This window comes from Camelus dromedarius, chromosome 4 (genome assembly GCF_036321535.1).
Source record: "Camelus dromedarius isolate mCamDro1 chromosome 4, mCamDro1.pat, whole genome shotgun sequence".
NCBI lineage: Eukaryota > Metazoa > Chordata > Mammalia > Artiodactyla > Camelidae > Camelus > Camelus dromedarius.
The window spans coordinates 22,341,938-22,369,558 of NC_087439.1; the positions used below are offsets into that span (position 1 = coordinate 22,341,938).

At 36.1% G+C, this 27,621-nt stretch overlaps 1 protein-coding gene across 4 annotated transcripts in view; it reads right to left on the bottom strand.

Annotated features, from left to right (window-relative positions):
- The window catches only part of LRP1B (LDL receptor related protein 1B), a 1,592,931-nt gene that overhangs the window by 406,300 nt on the left and 1,159,010 nt on the right, over positions 1-27,621 (bottom strand). For all 4 annotated transcript variants that reach the window (XM_064484732.1, XM_031451350.2, XM_064484731.1 and 1 more), the window contains 4 exons: positions 19,136-19,262; positions 18,852-19,003; positions 18,431-18,555; positions 16,894-17,265 (listed from right to left, as the gene is read on the bottom strand). In XM_064484732.1, coding sequence (XP_064340802.1) covers positions 16,894-17,265; positions 18,431-18,555; positions 18,852-19,003; positions 19,136-19,262 — 776 coding nt within the window. The remainder of the gene's footprint in view (positions 1-16,893; positions 17,266-18,430; positions 18,556-18,851; positions 19,004-19,135; positions 19,263-27,621) is intronic.

Sequence of the window (27,621 nt, forward strand, 5' to 3'; positions counted from 1 at the left end):
TGGCACAGCTTTGCTTCCCTGTGGCGCAGCCTCACCCCCGACCCTGGTTTAAGCGAGCTTTGTACCTGCTTCCTGTCCCTCTATTCTAAGGGGCTCAGAGTCCGATGTTTCAGTTATTCTCACTGCTATGTAGTTCGGTTGATTATTCAAGAAAACAATCTTACCCTGTTTCTTAAAACTAGCAAACTTTATTTTTTAAAATAATTTTATCACTCGCTGCTGTGAATTTTCAATGTCATCTTTGCCAGAGGTCTTATTAGCTCTTCATTCCTCTTTCCATACTTGAGTTCCCAGAGGCTAAAAAACAGACCTTTTTCATGTTTATTCGCCCATACCTAATAATCTCTGGCGTTTTGTAAGCACATAATGCACTTTTAATTGTATTTGGTGGCTCTTTCAACCTCAGAGCAAAAAACTCGTTCTGCATAAGTTGGGAGGATAAGAGAGAGCGCTTCCATCCTATCCTGTCTCCATAGTCATGCATGTATATATAAATAAATATAAAAGATCTAAACCTGATTTGTGAAAGTTTTTGGACCTCTCTGATAACTTTAAATACTTAATCACATGTCTATAATTTTGTTCTGTGGTAACTGGTAAAAGATGTAACAAAACGAAATGTGTTATTCCAGATTTATGAAAATAGAACAACAAAGGATTTCTGGATTAAGAAGAGCCTGCGTTCACCTCCTCCCACAGACACACCAGAACTACAACTACACGTGGAACAAGTGTTTCTGAGAACGACCTGAGCACTAACCAAATGGACATAAAGGTAAGGCCACATCAAGGAGCAGGAGAAGTGTGGTCCAGTCAGAACCCACAAAACCACTGTGGTGACTCACGGAGGCATATCACAACTTCGGAGGCCCCCCCACCCCCCACGAGGAGCAAGGGCTCCCCAGCCCAGGGGCCCTGCACAAGGAAGGTAAGCCCCCATAACACTTGCTTTAAAAATAAATAAGACTTAGGTCCAAGAGGACTGGAGAGCTGTAGGAAACAAATTCTGCTTTGGAGCATTTGTGCACTAACTCACTGGCTCCAAGTCCCACTGTAGAAGCAGCAGCTTAAAAAGCACCTGGGTCATTCAAGGAGATTCATTGACTAAACTTTCCTTCTAGCCAGCTGGTCTGGTGCCAGCAGGCACCACTCCTGTCATTCTCCATCACCCAGCTAATACCAGGTACCGTGTTCCCAAGGACCAACCCTGCCCACTCACCTTGGCCATCAAGAGTGGCTCTCCCTGCTCAACCTGGCAAGCAGCCTTGGCTGACACTGGTGTCCCTCCAAAGCAGCTCCTCCTCTGAGGGGCCATCCCACCTTGTGGGTATCCTCAGCTGACAACTGAATCCCTCCAAAGCAACTCCCACTTTGGGGAGTCAACCTCACCCTTCAGTGTACCAGGCAGCAACTGCAGCCTAACCACAAAAGGACAGCACACACCCCTGTAGCACCCAGCTCCGGTGGCCTTGGGGGATTGTGCCTCTGGGCCCAATAGAATACCTTCTATGTAAGATTACTCTTTAAAGACTGGGAGATGTAGCTTGATATACTTAATATATACAAACAAACACAGAGTTGGGCACAGTGAGGAGACAAAGGAATACATTTCAAATAACATAGTAAGATAAAACCTCAGAAAAGAAACTGACTAAACAGATAAGCAATTTACCTGATAAAAAGCTGAAAGAGGCATAAATAAACTCACCAAACTCTAGAGAAGAATGGATGAACCTGGCGAGCACTTCAACAGAGGTAAAAAGAACCAATCAGAATGACAGGATACAGTAAGTGAAATAAGAAAAATACACTAAAATAACAGATTAGAGGCTGTAAAATGGATCAGTGATCTTCAAGACAGGCTAGTGGAAATCATCCAATCAGAACAGCAAAGGTAAAAAATTACTTTAAAAAATGAGGGCAGCTTAAGAGACCTCTGAGTCAAGCGTACTAAGATTTGTATTAGAGGGGGTCCCAGAAGAAGAGAGAGTAAGGGATAGGAAACAGACATCCCAGTCCAGGAAGCACAGAGTCCCAAAGAGACCGACACCAAGATGTGTTATAATTTAAATTTTGACATTTTCTTCCTTGCTGATTTTAAGATTCTTAAAAAGTTACATACAAGAAAACCCACAAAAACCAGCCAATGACTTTGCAGTAGAAACTTTACAGGCCAGAAGGGACTGGCCTGATACATTCCAAGTACTAGAAGAAAGGTGGTTGTTTTATCTAGAAAGTTAGAGATAGTTTCTCAGGTGAGCAAAAACTAAAGGAAGTTGTCACCACTAAACTGGCCTTACAAGAAATGGTAAAGGGGTGTCATTAAATAGAAAAGAAAAAGCCATAATTAGAAACAAGAAAAATATGAAATAAAATCCTACTGGTAAATGCAAACATAGTACAGACAGTGGATCAACTAACTACAAAGCTAGTATGAAGGTTAAAAGATAAAAAGTAAAACCATCTCCCTCTAAAATAGTTAAGCACAACACAAATTGTGAAGGGGACAGCATTAAAAAAGTGCCTGAACTTAAGCAACTATGACAATGATATATGTATAGGTTGGTTACATATGAACCTCATGGTAACCACACTAAAAAATCTGTAACACATACACAGGAAAAGAGAAAGGAACACAAACGTAACAGTAAAGAAAGTCAGAAAGGAAGAGAATAAGTAGAGAGGAACAGAGTAAGTACAAGAATAACCAGAAAATGATTAACAAAATGGCAAAAAGTACATAACCCAACAACAATCACTTTAAATGGACTAAATGTTCCAGTCAAAAGACACAGGGCGGCTGAATGGATAAAGAAACAAAACCCACAGGTGGGAGCACCATCGTGGGTTAGTAAGTTGTACGGCCACCCTGCGCAGCAGAAAACAGCAGGGCAAGCTTCACTTATCTAGAACAGATTCCTGTGCCTCCCAGCATATCTTAACCTAGAACAGTTTAACCTTTTATTTAAATTGCTTAAGATCTATGACTTACACTTTGCTCTGTTCAAATTCCAAAGACGAGTGTCACTCTGATTGTTTGAAGAGCGTGCTCAGTAAACTTGAGAGTCTACGGGGGTCCCGGGGAGTGGGTCTCTCGCTCCCTCTCCCTGTCTTGACTTGAATAATCCTTTCTTTCTCCCACCGTGAAGTGGTGACCCTGATGTGATAGTCTTCAGCTGCAGAATCCACACGTTTCAGGAGGAAGAGAAAAGAAAATCGTATGGACTTCAAAAACACTTCATCCCGGTAAGGGACAGCAGCGCCTCTCTTGGGATAGCTGCCAACATGTCTGGTACTCAGGGAGAGCTCTCTTTTTCTTTTAAATATGGGCCAACAAATGACTAGAGAACAACTCCTTTACCTTAGGACCTTACAACAGCTTTTAAAAGCAGCCCATTGCACGGTGTCTGAGGACCAACTGGTTAAATTGCTTCAAACCGTGCATGAAATTTGTCCCTGGTTTCCAGACCAAGATTTAGAATTATGGGAACAAGCTGGAAGAACTCTAAAGAGAAAACATGACCGGGGGAAAAGGTTCCCACCTATATATTAGTAACCTGGAGTTTCGGTCCTACAGCCTCTATGTTTCCCCTTCCTGCTCCTGCCCTGCCCTCTGCCCCACCATTTGTAGAAAATGATCTTCCTTTTCCGCCTCCTCCCGCTAAAATAGTAAAAAAATACAGAAATGGAGAAACCTTCTGTCATGCAACAATGTTTCAAGGAGGGCCTCATGCTTTCCCGGTTATTGCTACTCCTGGGCAGCTGCCTAGACATGAAGCCCACCCTTTTGCTGTGTTCAAGGAGTTAAGACGAAGTATTGCTGAGAATGGCATACACAGCTCTCTTACTAAAGGCATAATTGAGGCTATAGGAATTGGATATACCATGACTCCATGGGATTGGAAAGCCTTAGTTAAAACTGCTCACCCCTGCCCAACATGCTGGATTGTGCAATCCACATGTAATTTTGATCTGGGCATTCCTATCAGGGCTGAAACGCTTCAAGGCATTGGACAATATCTAACGGTCCAACGCCAAACACAGGTAGATTGCAGAGTTTTTCCACAATGCTCCACTATTGCAGCCTGGTCTCGAGTGCCCGATACTAAAGAAAAAACTGGCTCCTTTGCCACTATGAGACAGGGAGCCACCGAGCCCTATGCAGATTTTGTTAATTGCCTAAAACAAAGCATTTCCAGACAGATAAACTTCAATAAATGGCTTATGAAAATGCTAATGCTGATTGCCCAGCCGCTCTATCCTGTATACGGACTCAAGCTCCAGACATTGCTAAATTCAAAGCTTGTCAAAATGCGGGCACAAAAACACACAAGTACTAGCGGCTTTAATAAAACCCTCACTAAACTCTCACACCTGCTTTAAAGGTGGCCCCTCAAAGAGGAGAAACTTATTCAAGCTACCTCACTAGTTCAGCAACAATTAGAAGCTGGACATACCGAGCCCTCTATGAGCCCTTGGAACACTCCTGTTTTTACCGTTCTTAAAAGGTCAGGAAAATGGCAATTACTGCATGACCTTCGGGCTATTAACGCTATTCGTCAGCCAGCGGGGGCATCACAACTTGGTCTTCCTGACCCTGCTTTAATTCCTGCAGACTGGCCTGTTATTGTTGCCGAGCTCAAAGATTGCTTCTTTATTATGCCTTTAGCTGAACAAGACCGTGAATGCTTTGCGTTCTACCTTAATCTGACAATCAGGCCCCCTAGCTCGTTATCAATGGTGGGTTTTATCACAGGGAATAATTAATAGTGCCACAATTTGTCAGTATTTTGTACATCAAGCTTTACTACCCACCTGTAAGGCTACTCCCTCCTGTATATCAACATTGGCAGATCTCTCTCTGAGAACAAGGACTTCAAATGGGTCCAGGAAAGATTCAGATTCAAACACCTGGGCAATATTTAGGCCAAATAGTCTTCAGCTGAACTATTCGGTCTCAGCCTGTTACCTTGGACACTACACACTTACACACATTAGATTTTCAAAAAATTTTAGGGGCCGTTCATTGGATCCGCCCTATCTTGGGAATTACTATGGGACAACTTTCCAATTTATTCAATATCCTCAAGGGAGATAATGCCTTAGATTCTCCCCAAAGCTTGACTTCGAAAGCTAAAAAGCAAATAGCTCTCAGTGAAGAGGCCATCCAACAGCGGCAGTTGCACAGAAGGCAACCAGGCTATCCTACTTATTTCCATTTCCTACCTTCCGTACCCAGACAGGGTTCTTAAGACAATTAATTGATGGTATTCAGCGTTTAGAATGGATATTTCTCTCTCAGTCCCTTAAAAAAACTCTTACTTCATACCACTTATTGTTCTACTATATAAAGGCCGATACTGTTGTCAACAATTAACTGGTTACAACCCAGATATAATTTAGCATTTACACAATCTCTAGATTTTCAGGCCACGATAGCTGACTTTACAGGACAATATATATATTCATTGCTCTCTGATAAATAACTGCAACAATTAGCCCTTATTAATGTCACTATACCTCAAAAGGTTGTGTCTACACCTATTCATGGTGCTATTACCGTCTTCACTGACGGCTCTGAAAAAACAATCTGCCATGGTTTGGTTTGACCAAAAATGGCACAAGGTAAGTTCTACAGGACAAGCCTCTACACAAAGAGCAGAACTTAAGGCTGCCATTATGGCACTCCACCATTTCTCTCACCAGCCTGCTAACCTGGTCGCTGATTTACAATACGTAGTTTATGTTATTCAAAATATAGAACAAGCCTCCATCAAAGAATTAACTGATTTTTCCTTCCTTTCCAGTCTCTTATAGACAAACGACAACACTCTCTCTTTGTTACACATGTTAGATCTCATACAAATTTACCTGGTCCCTTAACCACTGGTAATGCCATTGCAGATCACTTTGTTGGTTACATAGTTTTTTATAAGTCTTTTGTTAAACAATTCCAGTTAACTATCTCAAGCAAAACAAATCATTTCAGCCTGTCCAGGTTGTCAATCATTATCTGGAGGACAAAGGTCTTGGGGAGTTAATCCCTGTGGCCTGAAGCCCAATCAAATCTGACAAACTGATACATCGCCTCCAAATTCAAACTGTTCTGTCAAAACTGGGAATTACAGCATACTACAGGTATCCCTCACAATCCCCCCAGACAAGCCATTATAGAACGTACTCACTCTACATTAAAATCTCAGATTAAAAAACAAAAAAGGGAGAATACACCTGGTATGTTCTTCTCAGATATATTACACAAAGCAGTATATACTTTAAATTTTCTGAATTGCAATTCTCAAGGCCTCACAGTGGCAGATTGCCATTTAATATATCAGCAGCCTCTATAAGAGCAAAAGTATTAGTAAAGATGTGACACATGAAAACAATTCCTGGGAAGGACCTTATGACTTAGTCACCTGGGGACGAAGATATGATTGTGTTCTCTTACCTACAGGACCACACTGGACCCCTGCCCATTCTGTCAAGCCCTACCATGAGCAGGAGAGATCAGTCCTGCAGTCCTCTTCCTTAGATGGTCAATCTCTCCCTCCAAGACTGTCAAGTGAAACCCCTGTCAGAGAACGGCTAAAGCTGCAGATGTGACCTGGGGACAACTTAAACTCAATCAACAAGCCACTGAAGTCATGCAATGGGTTGGAGCACCTCCCACTCCGGAGAACAGGTTCTTAGCGTACTTAGCGGTGGTATCACAAAACTAAGGTTTCACAAAACCATTCCTGCTCTTTTTCTTTTTATTCCCTCAGCACAAGCCCATTTATACTGGGCACACATTACCAACCCTCCTCTCTACAGACCTGTTTCCTAGTGGGACGCTGATCCTCCTCTAAGCAGCAGTGACACCCGGTGAGCAGGAGGCACTTGGCTCCCTGCTCAAGAACACCTTCTGGAACAACGTGATTGGTTAATTCTAAACGATTCTCTTTTTTCTCCCCTTCCTCCAGTATATTTTACAACCATCTATATACACCTAATTGTCTATCAAATCTTGGACCTATTTATATTATCTCCCCAAAACTGATAATCAAAAGGCCAACCTTACCTTTGTTGTTGCAGCAGCAGATGCAGACATTCCGTCCAATCATTTGACCCCTCCACCTGTAAATCACTATCAGATGACTAGGGTCTGGTCTCCTAATAGCCACAGTTTCCCTTTCTAAATCTATACACACAGCAAAAATTGTAAATCAGGTCATGATATCATTACTCCTGCTATGCTTGCTCAAACCCAAATAGATAATGGCATTATGCAAAGATTACAAGCAGTTGAAGCATCTCTTCAATGGCCTGGAGATACAACAAGCCCTTACTGACACACAGTGTGTGATTGGCACCATGACAAAATATGTGTCACCCCCTTGCTCTATAACCAAATCCCAACATTCCTGGGATTTGGTTAAAAGGCATTTACAGGGAGCATTCTCCTCTAACCTTCAGTCCAACAGACGCTCTGTCTACCCAGTTACATGAACAACTGCTTTATACACAAAAGGAAACTATCAAATGTTGAACAAGAAATGTCTGATAATTTAAAATGGCTAAACCCCACCCATTAGTTTCACAGCATCAACCTACCTATTTGGATTATTGGAGCTTTTCACTTGTTAATCCTTTTTGTTTTCTCTATGGTCTGCAAATTGATCTTCTCTGTGATTACTGCCTCAAAGCGCCAAAATCTGATGATCTCCAATCAAGAGTTCCCGATAAAAACTTAAACAAAAAAGGGGGACATGTGGGAGCACAGTCATGGGTTAATAAGTTGTAGGGCCTCACTGCACGGGGCGGTGAGGGGGGGAACAGCAGGGCAGGCTTCACTTACCTAGAACACGCTGTCTTTGATTCATGAGATTCCTGTGCCTCCCAGCCCTTTCATTATCTCTTAGCATATCTTAACCTAGAAACAGTTTATTAACCTTTTACTTAAATTGTTTAAGATTTGACTTATGTCTTGCTCTGTTCAAATTCCAAAGACGTGTCTCACTGATTGTTTAAAGATCCTGTTCAATAAATTTGAGAATCTAAGGGGGGTCTCGGAGTTGGGCTCTCACTCCCTTTCACCTCTCTTGACTTGCTATAGTCTTGAATAATCCTTTCTTCTGCCGTGTGCTTTGGTGGCTAAAACCCACACTTATTTTTATATATATACTGCCTCCCAGAGACTTGTTTCAGATCTAAAGACACACAAACAGACTTAAAGGAATGGAAAAAGATATTCCATGTAAATGGAAACACTTATATACCAGGCAAAATAAACTATAACAGGTGACAAAGAAGGGCATCATATAATAAAGCTATCAAACAAGGATAAAACAGTTACAACTATCTATGCACCCAACCTAGGAGCACCTAGATACATAAAACAAATATTGACATAAAGAAGAAACTGATAGTAATATAGTAATAATAGGAAACTTTAACACACCACTTACCTCAATGGATAGATCATCCAGACAGAAAATCAGTAACGAACCACAGGTCCACCTGATCTAATGCGTCATTTGAACCAAACAGGTAACTAGAGAACATTCCATCCAAAAACAGAATACACATTCTTTTCAAGTGCACATGGAATAATTCTCCAGGACAAATCACATGTCACGTCACAAAACTAGTCTTATTAAGTTAAGAAGACTGAAATCATATCAAGCATTTCTCTGTTATGAAACTAGAAATAATTTACAAGTAGAAATCTGAAAAAAAACCACATGTGGAGGCTAAACTACCAGTGGACCACTGAAGAAATCAAAGAGAAAATTTAAAAAACACCTTGAGATCAATCCAAAATTTATGGGATGCAGCAAAAGCAGTTCTAAGTGGGAAGTTTACAGTGATACGGGCTAACCTCAGGAAAGAAAGAACCCAGTCTAACCTTACAATTTATGAAATATGAAAGATAACAGTTTACTACAAGTAATTAATACACCAACAAACTGAGCAACCTAGAAGAAATGGATAAATTCCTACATACACTTCCAAGACTAAAGAAGATACAGAAAATCTGATCAGACCAATTGCTAATATGAAGTTGAATCAGTAATAATAAACTCCCAACAAACAAAAGTCCAGGAGCAGACAGATTCACTGGTGAATTTCACCTCTTCTTTAAAGGTTTGGTACTTCTTAACCTTCTCAAATTATCCCCTTCCCCCCAAAAAAGGGGTGAAAGAAGAATTCTAAACTCATTCTATGAAGTCAGCATTACTGATACCAAAACACTATAAAGACACTATAAGAAAGGACAATTACAGGCCAATATTGCTGATGAACACAGGCAGTCCACTATTTGACTATGGTCTTAGCATGGTCTCTGCTTCCTCAGGCAAGGGCCACAAAGGTAAAAATAAATAAATAGCACTACATTGAACTAATGAGCTTTCGTACAGTGAAGAAAACTATCAACCAAAAAGGCAGCCTACTGAATTGAAGATATTTGCACATGATATACCTGATAAGTAGTCAATATCCAAAATATATTTTAAAAAAATCATAGATCTTGGTATTTAAAAGTCCAATTAAAAAGCACAGAAACTATATAGACATTTTTTCCAAAGAAGACATACAAACGGTCGACACATGAAAAGTTGTTCAATATCACTAGTCCTCAGGGAAATGCAAATCAGAACCCCAAAGAGATATTGCCTCCTACCTGTCAGAGTAGCTATTATCATCTAGACAAAAATAAGTGTTGGTGAGGATGTAGTACAAGGGAACCCTTACACAGTGTTGGTGGTAATGTAAATTGGTGCAACCACTATGGAAAACAGTATGGAGATTCCTCAAAAAAATTATTAGTACACTACCATATGATCCAGCAATTCCACTCCTGGGTATTTATCCAAAGAAAACAAAATAAAAATTACAAGAAAGATGTACTTCTAAGTTTGTTGCAACATTATAATAGCCAAGATATAGAAGCAATCTAAGTGTCCAAAGATTATACATACAGAACATACATATATATACAATATCACTCAGCCATAAAAGTGAATGAAATCTTGCCATTTGCAACACTGAGGGGACTAGAGAGTTATTGCTAAGAGAAATAAGTTTAAAAATGAAAAATACTGTATGATTTCACTTTTGTGTGGAATCTAAAAGACATAACGAATTGGTGGCTGTGAGAAAGGAGGGGGTGAGGGGTTGGGTGTAATGAGTCAAGGAGGTACACACTTCCAGTTATAGAATAAGTCATAGGGATGTAAGGTGCAGCATAGTGAGTCTAGTTACAAATATTTTAATAACTTTGTATAGTGATAGATACTAGACTTATTGTGTATAAACATCAAATTACTGTGTTATACACCTGAAACAATATTGTAATGTCCACTATACTTAAATTAAAAAAAAACTCTAAAAAAAAACCACCTAGAATACCAAGACAAAAATGAATTTCACATCTTACTTGTATTTATGTCTGCCAGCATGAAAAAGTGCTCAATATCACTAATTATTAGAAATGCAAATCAAAACCACAATGAGGTATCACCTCATACCAGTCAGAATGGCCATCATCAAAAAGTCCACAAACAATAAATGCTGGAGATGATGTGGAGAAAAGGGAACCCTCCTACACTGCTGGTGGGAATGTAGTCTGGTGCAGCCATTATGGAAAACAGTACAGAGAGTCCTCAAAAAACTAAAAAAAACTTACCACATGATCCAGCAATCCCACTCCTGTGCATATATCCAGAGGGAACTCTAATGTGAAAAGATACATGTTCATAGCAGCACTATTTACAACAGCCAAGACATGGAAACAACCTAAATGTTCATCAACAGATGACTGGATAAAGAAGTAGTATTATATTTACACAATGGAATACTATTCAGCTATTAATAAAATAATACCATTTTCAGCAACATGGACAGACCTGGAGATCATCATTCTAAGTGAAGTAAGCCAGAAGAGAAACTAATTTGAGAAGATACATGCACCCCGATGTTCACAGCAGCATTATTTACAACAGCTAAGACATGGAAACAATCTAAATATCCACTGACAGATGACTGGATAAAGTTGTGGTATATTTATACAATGGAATACTACTCAGCCATAATAAAGTATAAAATAATGCCACTTGCAGCAACATAGATGGACCTGGAAATTGTCATTCTAAGTGAAGTAATCCAGAAAGAGAAAGAAAAATACCATTTGATACCACTTGTAGGTGGGATATAAAAATGAAGAAAAACAAATTAACTTATTCACAAAACAGAAAAAGACTCACAGGCATAGAAAACAAACTTACGGTTACCAGCAGGGCAGGGAGGTGGGAAGGGATAAATTGTGAGTTCGAGATTTGCAGATACTAACCAATATATAAAAATTAGATAAACAACAAGTTCATGCTGTATAGCACAGGGAACTATATTCAGTATCTTGTAGTAACCTATGGTGAAAGAGAATATAACAACAAATATATGTATGTTCATGTATGACTGAAGCCTTATGCTGTACACCAGAAATTGACACATTGTAAACTGATTATACTTCAATTATATGTGTGTGTGTGTGTGTGTATGTATGTGTCTGTGTGTGTGTACCATTAACTCCTTTTGGTGGGGGGAGGGGTTTGATTTTGGTTTATTTTTGGTTTGGCAAATCAAACTACAAATTCTCTAAAACTTCGAGAGAACTGCAGTGGTTAAACAAATTAGCAACTTTTTGGTTGGGGTTTGCAGTGGTAAGAAGAGTATTTAGAAAAGTTCATGTATATTATCAATGTAGACTAATCTTAATTTTAAAATTCTACTCTGATCTTAATATACTACCTCATATCTGTAATTATAATTATTTCTGATTGTTTAACTACCGTAATTCATATTCTAAAAATAACTTAAGACAAAGATACCTATTCTAATATTTCCACAAAAGTGTCATAAATACAGTAATTTAAAGTTTTAAATTAGATAAAATTGCACTTATTTTTAAGCCCTTTACACACCCTTTCTCATAAAATCTTAACGAAAACATTTAGGAGTTGGTTTCCCATTCTATAGGTGAGGACACTGACAGTATAACAGAGGAAATAAAGAGCAAACTGGGGTCTGAATCCTTACTTGATTGATTCCAAAGTCCTGGACATTGTGTTTCACTTCTTTACTACACATGTGAGTTTATACTTACAGGCACTAATATGTCATTGGTTTTACTCACTTTGATTTTGAATGGAAGGATTAGAATGGCTTGGTTGTACGTACGCTTTGATTATATTCTTTCCAGTTTAATTAACCACTGTGGAAGCAGGACCTGTAAAATGGCAACAAGCTCCTATGGCATTTCTGCCTTCAGTCAGTCATGGGCCTTAAATTTCATCAATACATCATAGAGTGACACTCATAAAACAAAAAATCCTATTATATATGTACCTTGCAAAATCAAAACTTCTTATCTTGGATATTAGTAAGCCAATTTTCACAGTAATCAAAAGGTAGAAACAACCCAAGTGTCCATAAAGAGATGAATGGATAAATAAAATGTGGTCTATACATCAGTAGAACAATGCTCAGCCATTAAAAAGAAGAATGGACTTCTGATAACGTGCTACAACATGGATGGACCTTCAAAATATTATGCTAAGTGAAATATGCCAAGTAATTCAAAATATGCTAAGTGATATACACCACACACAATAAAACAAATATTGTATGATTCCACCTATATGAAATATATACAATGGCCAAACTCATAGAGAAAGAAAACAGATTCATGATTACCAGAGAATTCAGGGAGGGGAAATGAGGAGTAATTGCTTAAACAGTTTTATCTCTTTAAAGAGATAAAAAATATTTTGGAAATAGTGGTGATGGCTGCACATTATGAATGTAATTAGTCACTGAATTGCAAAATTAAAAGTGTTAAATGGCAAATATTATGTTTTATATTTTTTAACCTAATTTTAAAGGTTAAGAATTGTACATTTTAAATGAATGAATTGTATGGTATGTAAATTATATCTCAATAAAACTTCTTTTCAACACCTGGCCAACCAAATCCTTCCATCTCTGACTCCTTTATAGGACTCAAGATCTCAACTAAATCATGCTATATAACCATATTCTAATCACACCAAATGATGTTTCAGTCCTTGTCCACTCTGTGCTTTTCCACAGGTTCAGACTTAAAATTTTTTAAGTCCATAGTCTAGAAGAATAGTTTGCAATCTTTTTGACCTGAGGACTTTTAGACTCAAAAAATACTGAAGACACCAGCAAAACTTTGTGTATTTAATTATGTCTATAGCTATTACCATGCTAGAAATTTAAACTGAAAATTTGTTTTAAATATGTATTAATTTCTTTTAAAAATAAAAATGAAATGACTGCATATCAATAGCATCTTCTACAAAATAACTTTTTTTAAATAAGACTATTGTTTTATCATTTTATAAATTTGTGTAATGTCTGGATTACTAGAAGATAATGGATTCTCACATCTACTTCTTCAATCTGTTGTGTTGTTGTAGCTAATATATGCAAAAAAAAAAAAATCCAGCTTCATATAGCTATGTTTTTTTGGTTGGGGGAGGTAATTAGGTTTTTATTTATTTATTTTTTACAGAGGTACTGGGGATTGAACCCAGGACCTTGTGTATGTGAAGCATGCACTCTACCATTGAGCTATATCCTCCCCACCTTCACAGAGCTAGTAAGTTGGAAAAGGGAGCAGGGTTTTAGCCTTTTCAGATAATTCTGGAAATACTTTTATACTACAACATACGACAAGTGGTAGTTACTTAAAAGTTAGTTTCAGTGTGGCATCAGAAACCATAATGATGTACTTTTCATACCCTATTGCATTAAAATTTGTTGGTTTACCATACTTCGAATGGATCATTTACCTAGGCATGATTTTATCATGTCATTTGGAAAATCCTGGTTCCCTAAGTTATGCGTATCTTCCAAATGTTGACAATATCAGCATGCAATACCCAAAAAATCACACTAGTAATGTCACCATCCATCTCATCAGAAAAGCCCTTAAGTATTGGGAAGCTTTTAAGCTTCTCGTGGTGGATACGTATCTTCCAAATTTTAATTTATACTTGAAAGCTTGATTTTTATTATTTGCAACAATTACTGTAGGTCATTTTCTTTGTAGTGACAGACTCATTGTATTCATTCTGCCACATACCAAGGTTTGAGTAACCATAATTTATTCTTTATTCTTTCAAGTAAAAAATGATGTTCTTCAAAAGCAGCATGAAGTCAAATAATGACAGAAATGGTGGGGGCAAAGTTCAGTGGTAGAGCACGTGCTTAGCATGCACAAGGTCCTGGGTTCAATCCCCAGTACCTCCATTAAAAATAAATAAACCTAATTACTTCCCTCCCAAAATAAGTAAACAAATTTTGTACAAAAAGAAGTTCTAAATTTTTTTTTAAATGACAGAAATACATGGTTTCCTTCAGGCAACCATTATACTTCAGAGTGCAACAGAAGTGACTTATGTATATTTCATCACACAGAAAATTAGAGATGTGTACTGAAAGGCCAACATTTAATGAAATTAATTTCTTTATTCTGTCTTTAAGGATGTTCTTAAATGAAACTGGCTCTTTTCTTATTCCTGCTCTTAAGTGACAGTGAAAAATACAGTGATTACTAGTACAGTTTGGTGCTACTGTCTTGATTAGTGCTAAGGTCACAGCAATCTAGCCACCATGGCTTTTGCACCATTGTCGCAAATGTCAACACAGTTAAAAAAAAAAAATAGGCAAATCACTAGTGTTATTATAAAAATAGTTTTGATCTCATAGACTCCTTGACCATGTATTCAGATCCCCAGGAACCACACTTGAAGACCACAGGTTTAGAATCCTTCCCCCTCTTTTCCTCCTCACCGGGCTCAATCAGCTGACAGACTCCTATTAATCTCTTAAATTTCCTCACCTCAGTGGCATCCTCCACTATGGATCTTTAGTATCTTATGGATTCTATTAAATTTCAATGTTTGTTTACTGGTAGTTTTCTTCTTAAACTGCGACTTCTGAAAGTCTCTAGACTCACAGTCATCTTTACATCCAGGGTGCCTGACAAAGACTCTAGAGCACAGAAAGTAAATAAGTTAATTACTAGATTATGGAGGCCATGTGAGCACCTCCAATCTCTGAACTGTATCAGTCTAGGAAAATGGAGGACCAAAGAGTATTAGAATGTAAACTTCACAGAGATCTACCCAAAGAATCAACCAGTCTCAGATATACGTGCACCCTATGACTAGTACAGCTATAGCTGCATTTTCACATACACACACATACGCAGGGCAGCCAAAGTGGCATGTGATAGGATTTACAGATTGGCATGAAATTATCAGCAAGTAACCTAGAGAATAAAGAAATAAGTATGTGTTATCTGTATACGCCTGAAGTTGCAAACTTGAACTCATTTGGGAAGGCTGAGTGGGATTTGAATAGGCAAAAAGAATTGTGAAGGATAATAAATACTGAAAGAACAAAATAAACAGTAGCAGGCCTCGCCTGGGATGGCAACGTACAATACAAAGTTTGATGTAAAATACCTGTTTTTCACATGAGTAAACCTATGAGGAGATGCTGGATCTCACTAGGGACCAGGTAAATGTCTATTAATGTAAGTTGACTTTTTTACATATTAGACAGTCATCAGCTAATAAAAATGATAAGATGATTGTTGGCATAAGCGTGGGAAAAATAGGTATTTTTATAAACAGTTGCTGAAAATGTTAAATTGATATTGTCTTTTTGGAGAGACATTTGAACAGTTATAAAAAATTAAAAACACTGATTTGCAATTCTATTTCTAGGATTCTAAGCTAAAGAAACACATGTATGAAGAAACATATTTGTATCCACAAATGTTCATTGTGACACTGTAGGTAGTAAGACACCAAAAACAACCTAAATGTTTTGTCAGCAAGAAAATGGTTAAATAAATTAGTTTATCCTTAGGATAGATACAGGCTTTCAAAAGAATAAAAGACAGAGCCTTAGGTACTGAAATGAAAGCTCTTAAAGATATACTGTAAGTCAAAAAAGCAGTGAACACTGCATATAGGAGCATTCCATTTTTGCAACTACAAATAATATACTCACATGTATAAAGAAAATTCTGGAGGCACAACCCCCATCACTTATAAGCAAGTAAATGGAATTGATCTTGCAGTGATGAGGCAGAAACTTCATTTTTAAATCTATATTACTTGAACACTTTAAAATAAATTTGTATATTTTGCAATTTAAAAAGTAATGAAAAAGACTGACCTCAGTATAGTGAAATTGGAAAAGTGGGGAATATATGGAAACCACATAAAGATAAAGAGAGAGATGTTGCGTGAAGAATATGAAGAAAATCCTTGAAAACAGATGACAGGAAAGTGGCTTCTTTAAATTATGTAGATAACCCACACAATATTATGTTTGGGTCATTGTCCCATAAAATATTAAAAATATTTTTTAAATATTAGGCCATTTCTTTAATAACATTCTCTCACTAAGACTGTTATATCTATTTATACACACACACAAAAGTAATCTCTGGTATTTAAGAAAATAAAAATACGAGAAATCTATTCACTGAATATAATTAGGTAGATATTCTTAAAGACATAATTTCATCCACTGGAAGAAAATAAGATTCGTGAGTTTTATACTGAAAACATATTTTCCATGAATTTTAATACGCATTTATAAGAAACAGAAAGGAATATACTGAAAGTTCCATGATTAGAAACTAATAATTACATATGCTGTACATGCTAGCCATTAATTGCTCCTTTGACTTTTAGGGGTTTGGATATAGTTGCATTCATGCAGTGACCCCTCAAACTTCTCTACTAAGCCAAATGACACCTGTTTCCACCAAACTACTGAAAAATAAATTGTTATACTTACTTTCAACGATGATTTGTCTGTCTTCCCAGTTATCTTTAATAAGCTGTATATTTCCAAAGTGTGCATCGCTGTAAAAGATTCGGTTGGTACCTTTTCTTCTTTGATCATAGTCAAAGGCCAAGGCGATGATATTCTTGAAATAACGTGGGTTTTCATATGGCCTTATTGGTGAATTTAAATTGGTTTCATCAGAAAGATGTATACTTTTTAATATTGTTCTCCCTGAATACAGCAAATAGCCTTCATGCCTTAGGCAAGTAATTCCATCCTCTGCCAAATATCCATGGGCACAAGCACAAGTTCTCCGGGCATTTCCTCGATAAAGACAGAGTTGCTGACATCTCCCATTGTCCTTGGCACAAACATTGGTCCCTAAGGATAGGAAAAAAGATACACACATGTATGTTTGTGTTTTTCCTTTTGTTTTTCAGGTAGTTTCCTCTTATAAAAATATTAAATAGTTAATGTTGAATATCTAGGTTTTTATTCCTAATTTTTGGACTAATCAGTGAAAATTCATACCCTCTAAAGTACTGCTTTCATTCCAGCTTAAAACCTTGGATTTCTTATTTCTAGATCACATTATCCTGCTTCCCTGACCAGCCAAAAAGAAGCATTAAATATTTCCTTTAATCAGCCAGTTGAGTGTGTAACTCTTCTTTGAAACTTGATACTGAGATTGCAATAGGTTTTTACATTATAAATCTTTGGCACAAGTAACTGATTCACTCAAAACATGAACTGAATTTACACACAAAAAATACACGACTTTAAACTCTGTGTCTATGAAATATATAAGGTATCAAATTGATGACACTAATGTGCCTAACATCCTAACTATATTGGGCATAAGGTTTTTATTTCAGTTTTGGGTGAAGATGTAATATGCAATTAGGATTTCTACATCACACTAATTCTTCTCCATGAATCCATCATCATCTCCAAAATTATTATACCTTCCTTTGATGTCAAGAAAATTAATTACAATTTACTTTAATAGACATTTAAAATGGACATTATCTTAATGGAAATGACATTAAAAGATACCCAAATCATCATCATATTTGTTTCAAAACACGTATTTTTTTTAAAATGATGACTTTGGACATATTTCACACTAATAGCAACCTTCTGGAGCCATAATCATTTTATATTTTAAAATATAATCAGAAAAAACAATTTGATTGCTTTTTACTCTCTAGCATCTTAGTGGTGCTTTGTATACTTTCTTGAATATGTATATTTACCAAATGTCTCTTTACTACTTAGTCTAAACCTATGCTGAAGACACACCAGGTATATAACATGTTCAAATACATGCACTGTCCTAGACAAAAATATCTGTGCACGAGCTATTATATATGCATTTCATCAGGCTATTGTATGATTTTTGTAGGAAATTAGACACAGAAAAATAGGGTCTTGAGGTTTTTTGATTCATATAAGAATTAACCCCTAACTTCAGTTTGATAAATAAATGTTAAAAAATAAGAGAAAGAAATGACATAAAATGTATTTATCATATAAGAGTGCTGACCTTTCTCTCTTACTCGGTTAAAGATTTTAACCTCCTTCAGGTTGACTCCAAGACCTGTTCTCATCGTTACAGTTTCTGTGGCATCATTCTTGTGGCCCCTTCTGATGGACCCGTTGGCATGTGCTCTGCCAAGAAGATGAACATACATGTTCAACAATCTTTAACTAATTCAAATCAAGCCAGTTATTTAAGCTGAAAATAACAGATGGCTCAGCAGAAGGGAAAGAAACCAACATTAGTCTGTGACATTGAAATGGTTGAGCCTGGAATAGCAAGAGTGACTGCATTTTCTCTGGAAATTACATGGCTTTGTGAGATCCTTTCTGTGACCTTGCTAAGAAATGGCTAATCCTACAAGGGTAAAGCAACTGGCACTAAAATAACATTTTGAGACTCCAAGACTTATGAAAAAATAAATTACCTGTCAGACCAGTAGATGTAAGCCCCAAAGACTGCAACGGAGAACATATCCACGTTGCTTCCTGACAGCACCACCTCGCGATTCCCGCCAGTCTCAAGGTCGATTCTTTCTATCTTGTCTGTACGAGCGTCACACCAGTATAATTTATTTTCCTAAAGATCGATTGAAAAGTAATATTACAAGCTGTTTTTGATTGTTTTATAAAGAAAATAAGAGAACACTTAAAGTGGACTAACGCAAGTTGGCAGTTAATGCTCTTTAAATACTTAAGAAATCCAACAGACCTCATAGTCAATGGAGATGCCATTCGGCCATGCTATTCCCATGCTCACGAGGACAACCTTCTCTGAGCCATCTAAGCGAGCCTTTCCAATGCAGGGCATCTGTCCCCATTCAGTCCAAAACAAGTAGCTGAAATTAAATTGTTGATTTATAGTAATATGCAGATAAACACAAAATGCATATTATTAATAATAACATACAAACAGAACAAAAATACCGTTAAAAAATCATTATACAAATGTGTTTGTTTGCAATAATTATTTACTATCGAAAAAATATTTAACCATTCATGGAAATCACAAGTAACAATTCAAAATCCTACCAAAATACCTTTTGTACATGCTGCTTCTCTGTCTGAAATGCTTGTTTTCAACCTACTTGCTTAATTTGCTCCTGGTTTTGATATCTCAAACATTATTTCCTTCAAGAAGCCTTCTGTGTTCTCTGATTATTGTGCCATGTACTCTGCTTCATCGCATGAATTAGAGTTGCAAATTTGCACTTGTATTTCTCTACCATGTTACCTTTTTTTTTTTTTAATAATTTTGTTCCCACTGGACTTTAAGCTTAAGGAGGACAGTGCTCTTTTTCCTTAGTAACTTTTACACCTACAGGACTACTAGGTAACCAGAAAACTTCAAAAATGAAAGTATTTATTTTAAAATAAAATTAAAATGTGTATTAATAAACAGATTTAAATTTATTTAAATACTTATTTTATGAATGCTCACAAGAATGCCTCATAATTCTCAATTCTGTCCACTTAGACTGCTAAACGTAGCTATACCAGTTTGAATTTTATAAATTATCTTGTGAAGTCATCTTAAAACATGAATTCATACAAAGCAAACATTTTTATTTTAACAATCCTGCAATACAAATGTAATGTGGAAGGACTAGATATAGAAAGAAAATCCAAAGTATACTGAAATGAAACTTCATGCCAAAAAATGAAATGTTGAAAAAAGCAGGTATAAAATCCATGCTTGCTTTCATTTATTCATTCAACAAATATTTGTATTACAATACAGAAATTCATGCTGTCAGATAAATCAGATCCATTCTTTTGAAGTTATGCCCAGTGAAGTTTTTATTTAACTGTCAGATAACAGCAATGACTAAAGTTTTGAAAAATATGGCAATCCCTGATTCACTCAGGCAAAAATGGGTGTGTATTCTGTGCATATTTAAAGACATATAAATATATGAGTGATCATACACAAGAAGAGAAAGTGAAAGTGCACAGAGAAAAAGCAAAGACCTACATTCATATTTTGTACTATTTATCCATGAAAAATGATACTTCAACTACATTAAAATATGTCTTTCCTTTATGCATATTGTTTTGATTTATTTTAAAAGTTGATTTTTTTCCCCCTGAAAATGCTGTGTGAAATAAATATGTTGGACTTTTACAACCAGACAAACATGAGGTGTGGCTAGAATCCCAAATACATTAATCCTGAAGAAACTTTCATTCATATTTACAAGTTCTATAAATCAGAAAGGAAAAACTTCATAGCAAGAAATCCGACTAATGTTTTATTGGTTAAAACTAGGTTGAAGCAGGCATGAAAAAAAAAAAAATCACTATGTTAAGATTTTTAAATATTTAAGGGACACTGTGTTAAAACATTATTAAAAATAAAATAACTATTTTAACTGAGAGGTAGAATATATTGCTTCATTTAACTTTTTGAGGAGAAATTTTAGCATTACTAATGCACTTACAATGTCTAGTCAGTCATTTGTGACAATTTTGGGGATATTACACTGTGAAGGCGGCATTTTAGGAGCTAAAACAGGCATGTGCTTATTTATTGAATCTGATTCTTGTCATCTACCTTGACATACTCCAGAGTTCAAATATAGAAGGAAACGTGTACAATATACCTTATATTTAACAGCCATCTGCTTTAAAATGTACTAAATGAATAATATAAATATAACTTCAGGTAAGTAGGTCAAATCAACCATCTAACATATTTAGTCTTAATTTTCAAAACTATGAAGACTGCAGTTCAGGAATCAATGACCCACAGTCACATGGCAGATAAGGGCACTGTACTCAGGCTTTGCAAACCCAGACCAGACCTGTACTTTCTCCTCTATGCTATCTCACCAAATAGAAATTTAATTCAACAATATATTAATCTCAAATCAAATGGTATTTCCCCCTAGGTATAAGGAGTATAACAAAGAGATCCATACTTAACATAAAACAAAACATGAAAAAGGTCTCAGTATTGAAAAGCAAGTCTCTCTCTTTCTTTTTTGCCCAAGTAGATCCTATTTTAAATTTGCAATACTTCCATGTAGGAGGCTTGGATGAATGGCAACAAAATTAGCGATGAAAGATACTCAAAATAAAACGATCCTGAGTACAGATTTTACTCAAATTTACAGTAGTGACTTGATAAACTATCACAATATATAAAGTCAAAGCTGACTGTAGGAATCATTGTTATAGCTAAAATAGTTACCAACTTCATAATACTAAAAGATTCTACACCTACCAAAATTAAGCAACGTTTTATGGATCTTGGGCAAAGAATAATTTATTTGCTCCTTAAACTGAAATTGAAAGTAAAGAACTGAATAGAATTAGCACTTTGAGAACCTTCGGGAATTATAAAACAAACATAAAGAAACAATACACTCTAACTTATACAACTGCAGGGAGAAACTTATGAATAATTTGAGAGTAATTTTCATAGATGTGCTTGAGGTATCTTTAATGAACAGACTCTCCGTATCTAAATGTGATCTTTAGCAATGGGAAGAAATGATAATCCTTCTCACTGTTTTTTGAGACTCCGTGGAAATTACAATTCAGTGATGGCATTACAATTTGACATAGTCCCCATCTGAGTTGAAATTTTGTTGTAGTGAAGTGTTTGTTGGATTGTATGAAATAGTGAAGAAAATTGCCTTTAGAGTATTAGCTTGTTTAATCTAGCCCTGAAAGTACTTCTCAAAGCTCTCCCAGATTCAGAAACTTTCAAAATTGTCAAGCTCAAATGCTATGTTGTACAACTGAAATTTCTCTAGACAATAATTTGTCCTAAACTGAAAATTCCCTTATTTACAGACACTTCCAGTTACAGAACTTAAAAACACAAATGTAGAAAAAAATTCAAAAGTGGTTTGAAAGATTACAGAAATACTATCAGAAATCATCAAAACACAAATCACCCTATTGTCTTCATTAGGCACAGAAGTTCTTGGCAGGAATCTGTGCAAGGAATACATGTCGTAAATTAACTTCCAATTAATTTTTGACATTTGGATAGTAGGTAAAAGACTCCACTTGATAGCACTGGAGTTCCTAAAGTCCTAGCATACACTTACAGGTCCCCAAAAGTTTATTAAATTTATCATGACAACTGTACTGATGTCAGATTTAGTTTACACACAGGTACACTTACAAATGAAAACAGATATTTTTATGTTACAATTAGATTCAAGCTGAAAAAATATACATTCAAGGTACTATAAATGTCCTTGAATAATTGTAAAGAAATATTTTTTGAGAAACAAGGCTAACATGAAAACTAAGCTCCAAATTTGGTGGGGAAAGAGTGAGGCGTGTGGGAAGGAAAGAGAAGAATGAAATGTGTCTAAATTCTTACAGAAATAGTAGTAAATGTGATTCTTATATTTTAAATACATGAACAATAGTGAAAAGCCACCAATTTGAATCAATCATTTTCTTTGAATTGAAGGTTCTTTTCTTTGACTACTAAACTATTTCCCTGGAGTACAGATGTGCATTGTAATTTTTACAATAAACTTGCTATTTCTTCCTATTCCTATCCCTTTCCTAAGGGAGCATGAGAGAGATACTTTATCAGATACGTAGATAAAAGTCTGCAATAGCCAAAAATTTCTGTGCTGGCACAAAATGAAGATCATATAACTCTCACGTAGGCAGGTGCTTTGGTCAAGAAGCGAATCAAGAATGTCACTGTGTCCTTGGCGAGGCTGGGGGACAACAGTTTATTATTTTATCTGTGTAAAGCGAGAAAACCAAAAAACCAAAGACCTACAGATTAGTAACAGCAGCTTAGCACTTTCTCTAAAATAATTTAAAACTCATAATAATTGAATACCTCATAGGCCAGCATATCAGGGCATAAGCAAAATAATATAATATTGTCAAAGGTTGAATACATTTCAGGAATACGTGAACTGACATCCTTCAACCCCTCTGAGGAATACGGTGTAAGGCAGGATCTACTCTGTTTCCAGAGGGCTTCTTCACATTCGCTTTTTCTTCATTTATGTGGTTTTGTTTTGAGAAAATATTGCATGCCAATCCCAACTCACTTTTCAAGTCCTGAATGTGTTATTGTTGCTTAGAGGCTCCTGTAATTAATATAAAAAGAACTCAACCACAGAGAGCAGAACCCTCTGCTATAAGGGAGAGTCTAGAGACAGCATAACCTTGAACGCCACTTTTCAAAAAAATTTTCTTGACAGTGGTTTGGTAGGTGATTCGCAAATGAATTTCGTTGCAGTCATGCACTCGTTCAACAGATACGAACTAGGGACGTATTGAGTGCTAAGAGCTGATGATATGAAATGAATTGGACTTAGTGACCCTTATGAAGGTCACTGTTTAATGGCAGAGGCCAATGAGTAAATAAAGAATTACCTGAGAAAAATGCTCATAGCAATGCTTAAAACTTGCTAGTTGTAAGTCTCTATTACTCATGAAAGTAGGGTCTTCAGCACTGAAACTGTGGAAGTGCTGTGGTGAGAAGTTGTCGTTCCTACAAACAGCTTTAGAAACGAACTTTTCCTTTGAGGCAAAGATACAGGCCATCTGGGTTGTTCTCTATATTTAAGCTTAAAAAATATTTTTAAGTTATCATTTGTTCTATAGATCTTGTTCTGATTTCTGTGATTCTTAAGTTTTACATTAGATTCCTTCTTGACTCATTCTTTGGCAATATTAACAAGTTATATAAAACAATCATTAGGTGTGCGCCCAGCCAACACTGGGAGAAGTAGGAGAAAAATTCTTTAGAAAGAAAAATATCTTTGACATCTGTAATTCCATGCCACATTGGGCTTATCACCCTAGATTACATTTAATTGCTTATTTTATGTATGTATTTACACCCTATCTCATTGCTCATTGTTTCATTTTAACAAATACATATTCATATACATGAACATGTACATATATGATATTAGTTTGCTACTTACATGGTTAGCAATGGTTTTCCAGTATAATTGGTTCACCTTTTAATCACTTTTGGTGTTTTCAATATATAATATTTAATATTTCCCTATAATCTATGAATTTTCCTATGAAAGATTTAACACTGAGATGCCTAGACCTTGGAGTCCTAGTGGTGAGTTTAGAATTCTTCAAATATTACATAGAAATGTTTAATTTGTTTCATGACCCCAAACTATTTTAAGTATCAGTCATATGCAACCTACCCTGGATATTCCCCATCAATACACACTGAGGAAATTTCTCTAGACAAATAAAGAAATATTTTAAACTTCTCTTTCACCCTTTACCATATTTTTATTGGTCAGACCCCTTAAGAAATTAGAAAAAGGTCCTACACTTGTGCATGGCTATCTCTGGTTTCCATTCAACATGGTTTCAGTGGTCTGGGCCAGGGGCTCCCTCTCACAATGGGAAGTGGCATGACCCATCTAGCCTCTCCTTCTCGTCCACCAGCTCACAGCTGCAATGATTGCCCAGGGCATCTTGATCACTTCTAGTCCTTCATTTCTCTTATTAGCAGGAGAGCTAAGACCCAAGGTTTATGTTTAGAGATTAAGAAATGAGAATAAAGCAAACTGGAAAAAAACAGTCAAGACCTAACGATCTTTGGAAAAAAAGCATGCCTTGCAGTAGAATTTTTGAGAAAATTCTTAAGGAAAAATAGTGTGGCACCTTTCTTTCATTTGTCCTTATAATTTGTTTACATGCCTCTCTCAGAGATCTGTAGAGAAAGGTGGCTGTGATTTGGGGAATGACTGAGGTATTCCTGAGCTACTTGATCATTATGGCATATTACTATTCTAAACTAGCAGCTTGATTCCACCATTATTTCTGTTGCAAATCAAATTTAATTCCCTTTCTTTTTTATATGTGTAGCCTTGCCTTCAGATGCAAAATACACTTTAGGAGATGGTGTTAAACTATGCTATACTGCTATACTCTTCCTGTCTTAACAGATGTTAATCTGTCATTCAAGACCTTCTGTATATTACCGAGCATATTCCAAAAACATTTATGTTTTTATAAATGTTTATAAAAATATAAAATCAATCAAAGACCATTTGATAATATGTACTTGTTGAATACCAAGATACCATGTAAAGCTGAATCTCTGCCATGGAAAGAAACACTTTTCAGAAAGTTATTTACGGTCACAGAGATATAAAGCTAAATTAAGAGAGGCAATACAGATACTGATGCCTAGAAAGAAAAAGAAAAATCAGAGTATTTGTGCTTCACTTAGAGCTCACACATCATGGGAGGTTAATCAAATTTTTCAGTATTCTACTATGACTTTCTATACATCTTTTTTTGTTGTTGTAGGAAGAAAATGGCTTTTTAGCATAAAGAGAATTATTACATTTTAATTTTGTAAAAGGGAGTGATCTCTTAGCAAAAAAAGTCAATGAAGGGGAGAAAGTGACTTTTCAAGCTGAACTAAATTCATATATGCTATTTTGCATTTGGCTACATTTTAAGAGACTTCAAATCTCCATTGTTCAAAAACAGGCTATGTGCCCACTTTTCAAGGCACATTTATATTTTGGATTCAGCTAATTTACTCCATTATGGTTCACCTTTTCCCTTGGCAATACCATCTGCCATGTTTTAACTTCAAACAGAATATTAAAACACCGTACTTCATTCCTGTTTTATGAATTTTGACACTTAAATGTTTATGTAATATTACCTGGAAATCAGTGTTTGAATAACTTTTACATAGAGTGGTCACTTTTAAGCCTTTTTCCCCCTCCTCTGAACTCAAGTCAGTAAACATATAGATACTATATTGGGAGATACATACCACTAATACTTCCAAGCAGTAATAAATATTTCCTAAAAATAAGCTTAACATTTAAAAAAGTATATCAAGTCTTAACTAGGCATCCTGAAAAATATCTATCCATATGAAAGAAATGTTTTTAAGAAAAAATGAGGGGAAAAAATAATAAAAAGTAAGTGAGGGGAGAGAGAGAAATAATATTTCAAATATTGTCACACGTCAAATATTTCTTGTTTTGAGAGATGAAATATAAATCTTTTTTTGGGGGGACTCAAAATTAAGAAGTCAACAGTATTTACTGAGGAGTCCTCTAGCTGAGTCAGTACTGAGCTCACAGTCACAACAGAGAGAAATGGAAAATCTAAGACACAGCTGGAGAGAAGGAGTAAGAGGATTAACAGACAGATGGAAATACGTGATGAAAAACTATGGCACCTCTGAAGAAAGTTTAAATCTTGTCAGGACAAAAGAACCATGATAACACAAAAAGAGATGCCATGGTTAGGCTAGGAAAGAAAGTCAGGAGACGAAAGGAAGGAAGACATGCAAGTTTCATTGACAGTTGGATGTTCAAAAAAAAAATAATTTCTAAAGGAAATTGTAAACACAAGTAAAGAGATGAAGATAAAATATTGGATGTAATGCAGTGATTAAAGTCAGAAATGTGAAGGTAAGTTTGAAAGATAAATATAGCAAGAGAGAAACTAGCATATAGAGCCTTAATGAGGAGAAGATGTTCAGAAGAGATATACAAGGCTCAGAGGAGATATATGGGAGGGGTCAGAACAAGAAAACTCAGAGTTAGAGAAGGTAACAGAGGAACTCTTGGGTGGATAATCAATGGAGAAATGTCCATGAAAAGGCAAGTAGTGTGAAATCTGAAAAAAAAAAATTGGATTTGGCTATAGATAAATTTAGAAATTTCTGGAAAGAACTAAAGCTGAAACGTATTTCAGAAGTTCAGTGAGAACCTCATGGTTCCTCGTCTTTGTTCCGGGGACCTACATCTCTCTTTTGCCTCTGCCTTACATCAGCAAGGCCACAATCTCATCTTAAGTATCATGTGAAAATGCTCTATTTCCAATTTCACTAATTCTGAGATCACCTTCTCTTAATTTATAGAGTTGTCTTGCTCATTCACATCTGCTGAACCTTAATTCTTTACTTTTACTTTGGTCTCCTGTTCTTGGTTTCCTTCCGTTCCATTACTAGTTTCTAGACCTCACCTCCTGATTGGCAACTCATGGTTACTCCAGTACAACTGCCAACTTTGAATCTGTCATCACCTGCTCCCTTTTGGGCCCATTTTTCTTTTTCTTCTGTTTTCTTTCTTTCTACTGCTAAGTTACTGAACACTATTACTAAGATCACATAAATATTCCATCAGATTCTAGAAATCCATTCTAGTCAGATACATGTTGCCTTTATTCACATTGTATTTCATTCATACTCTA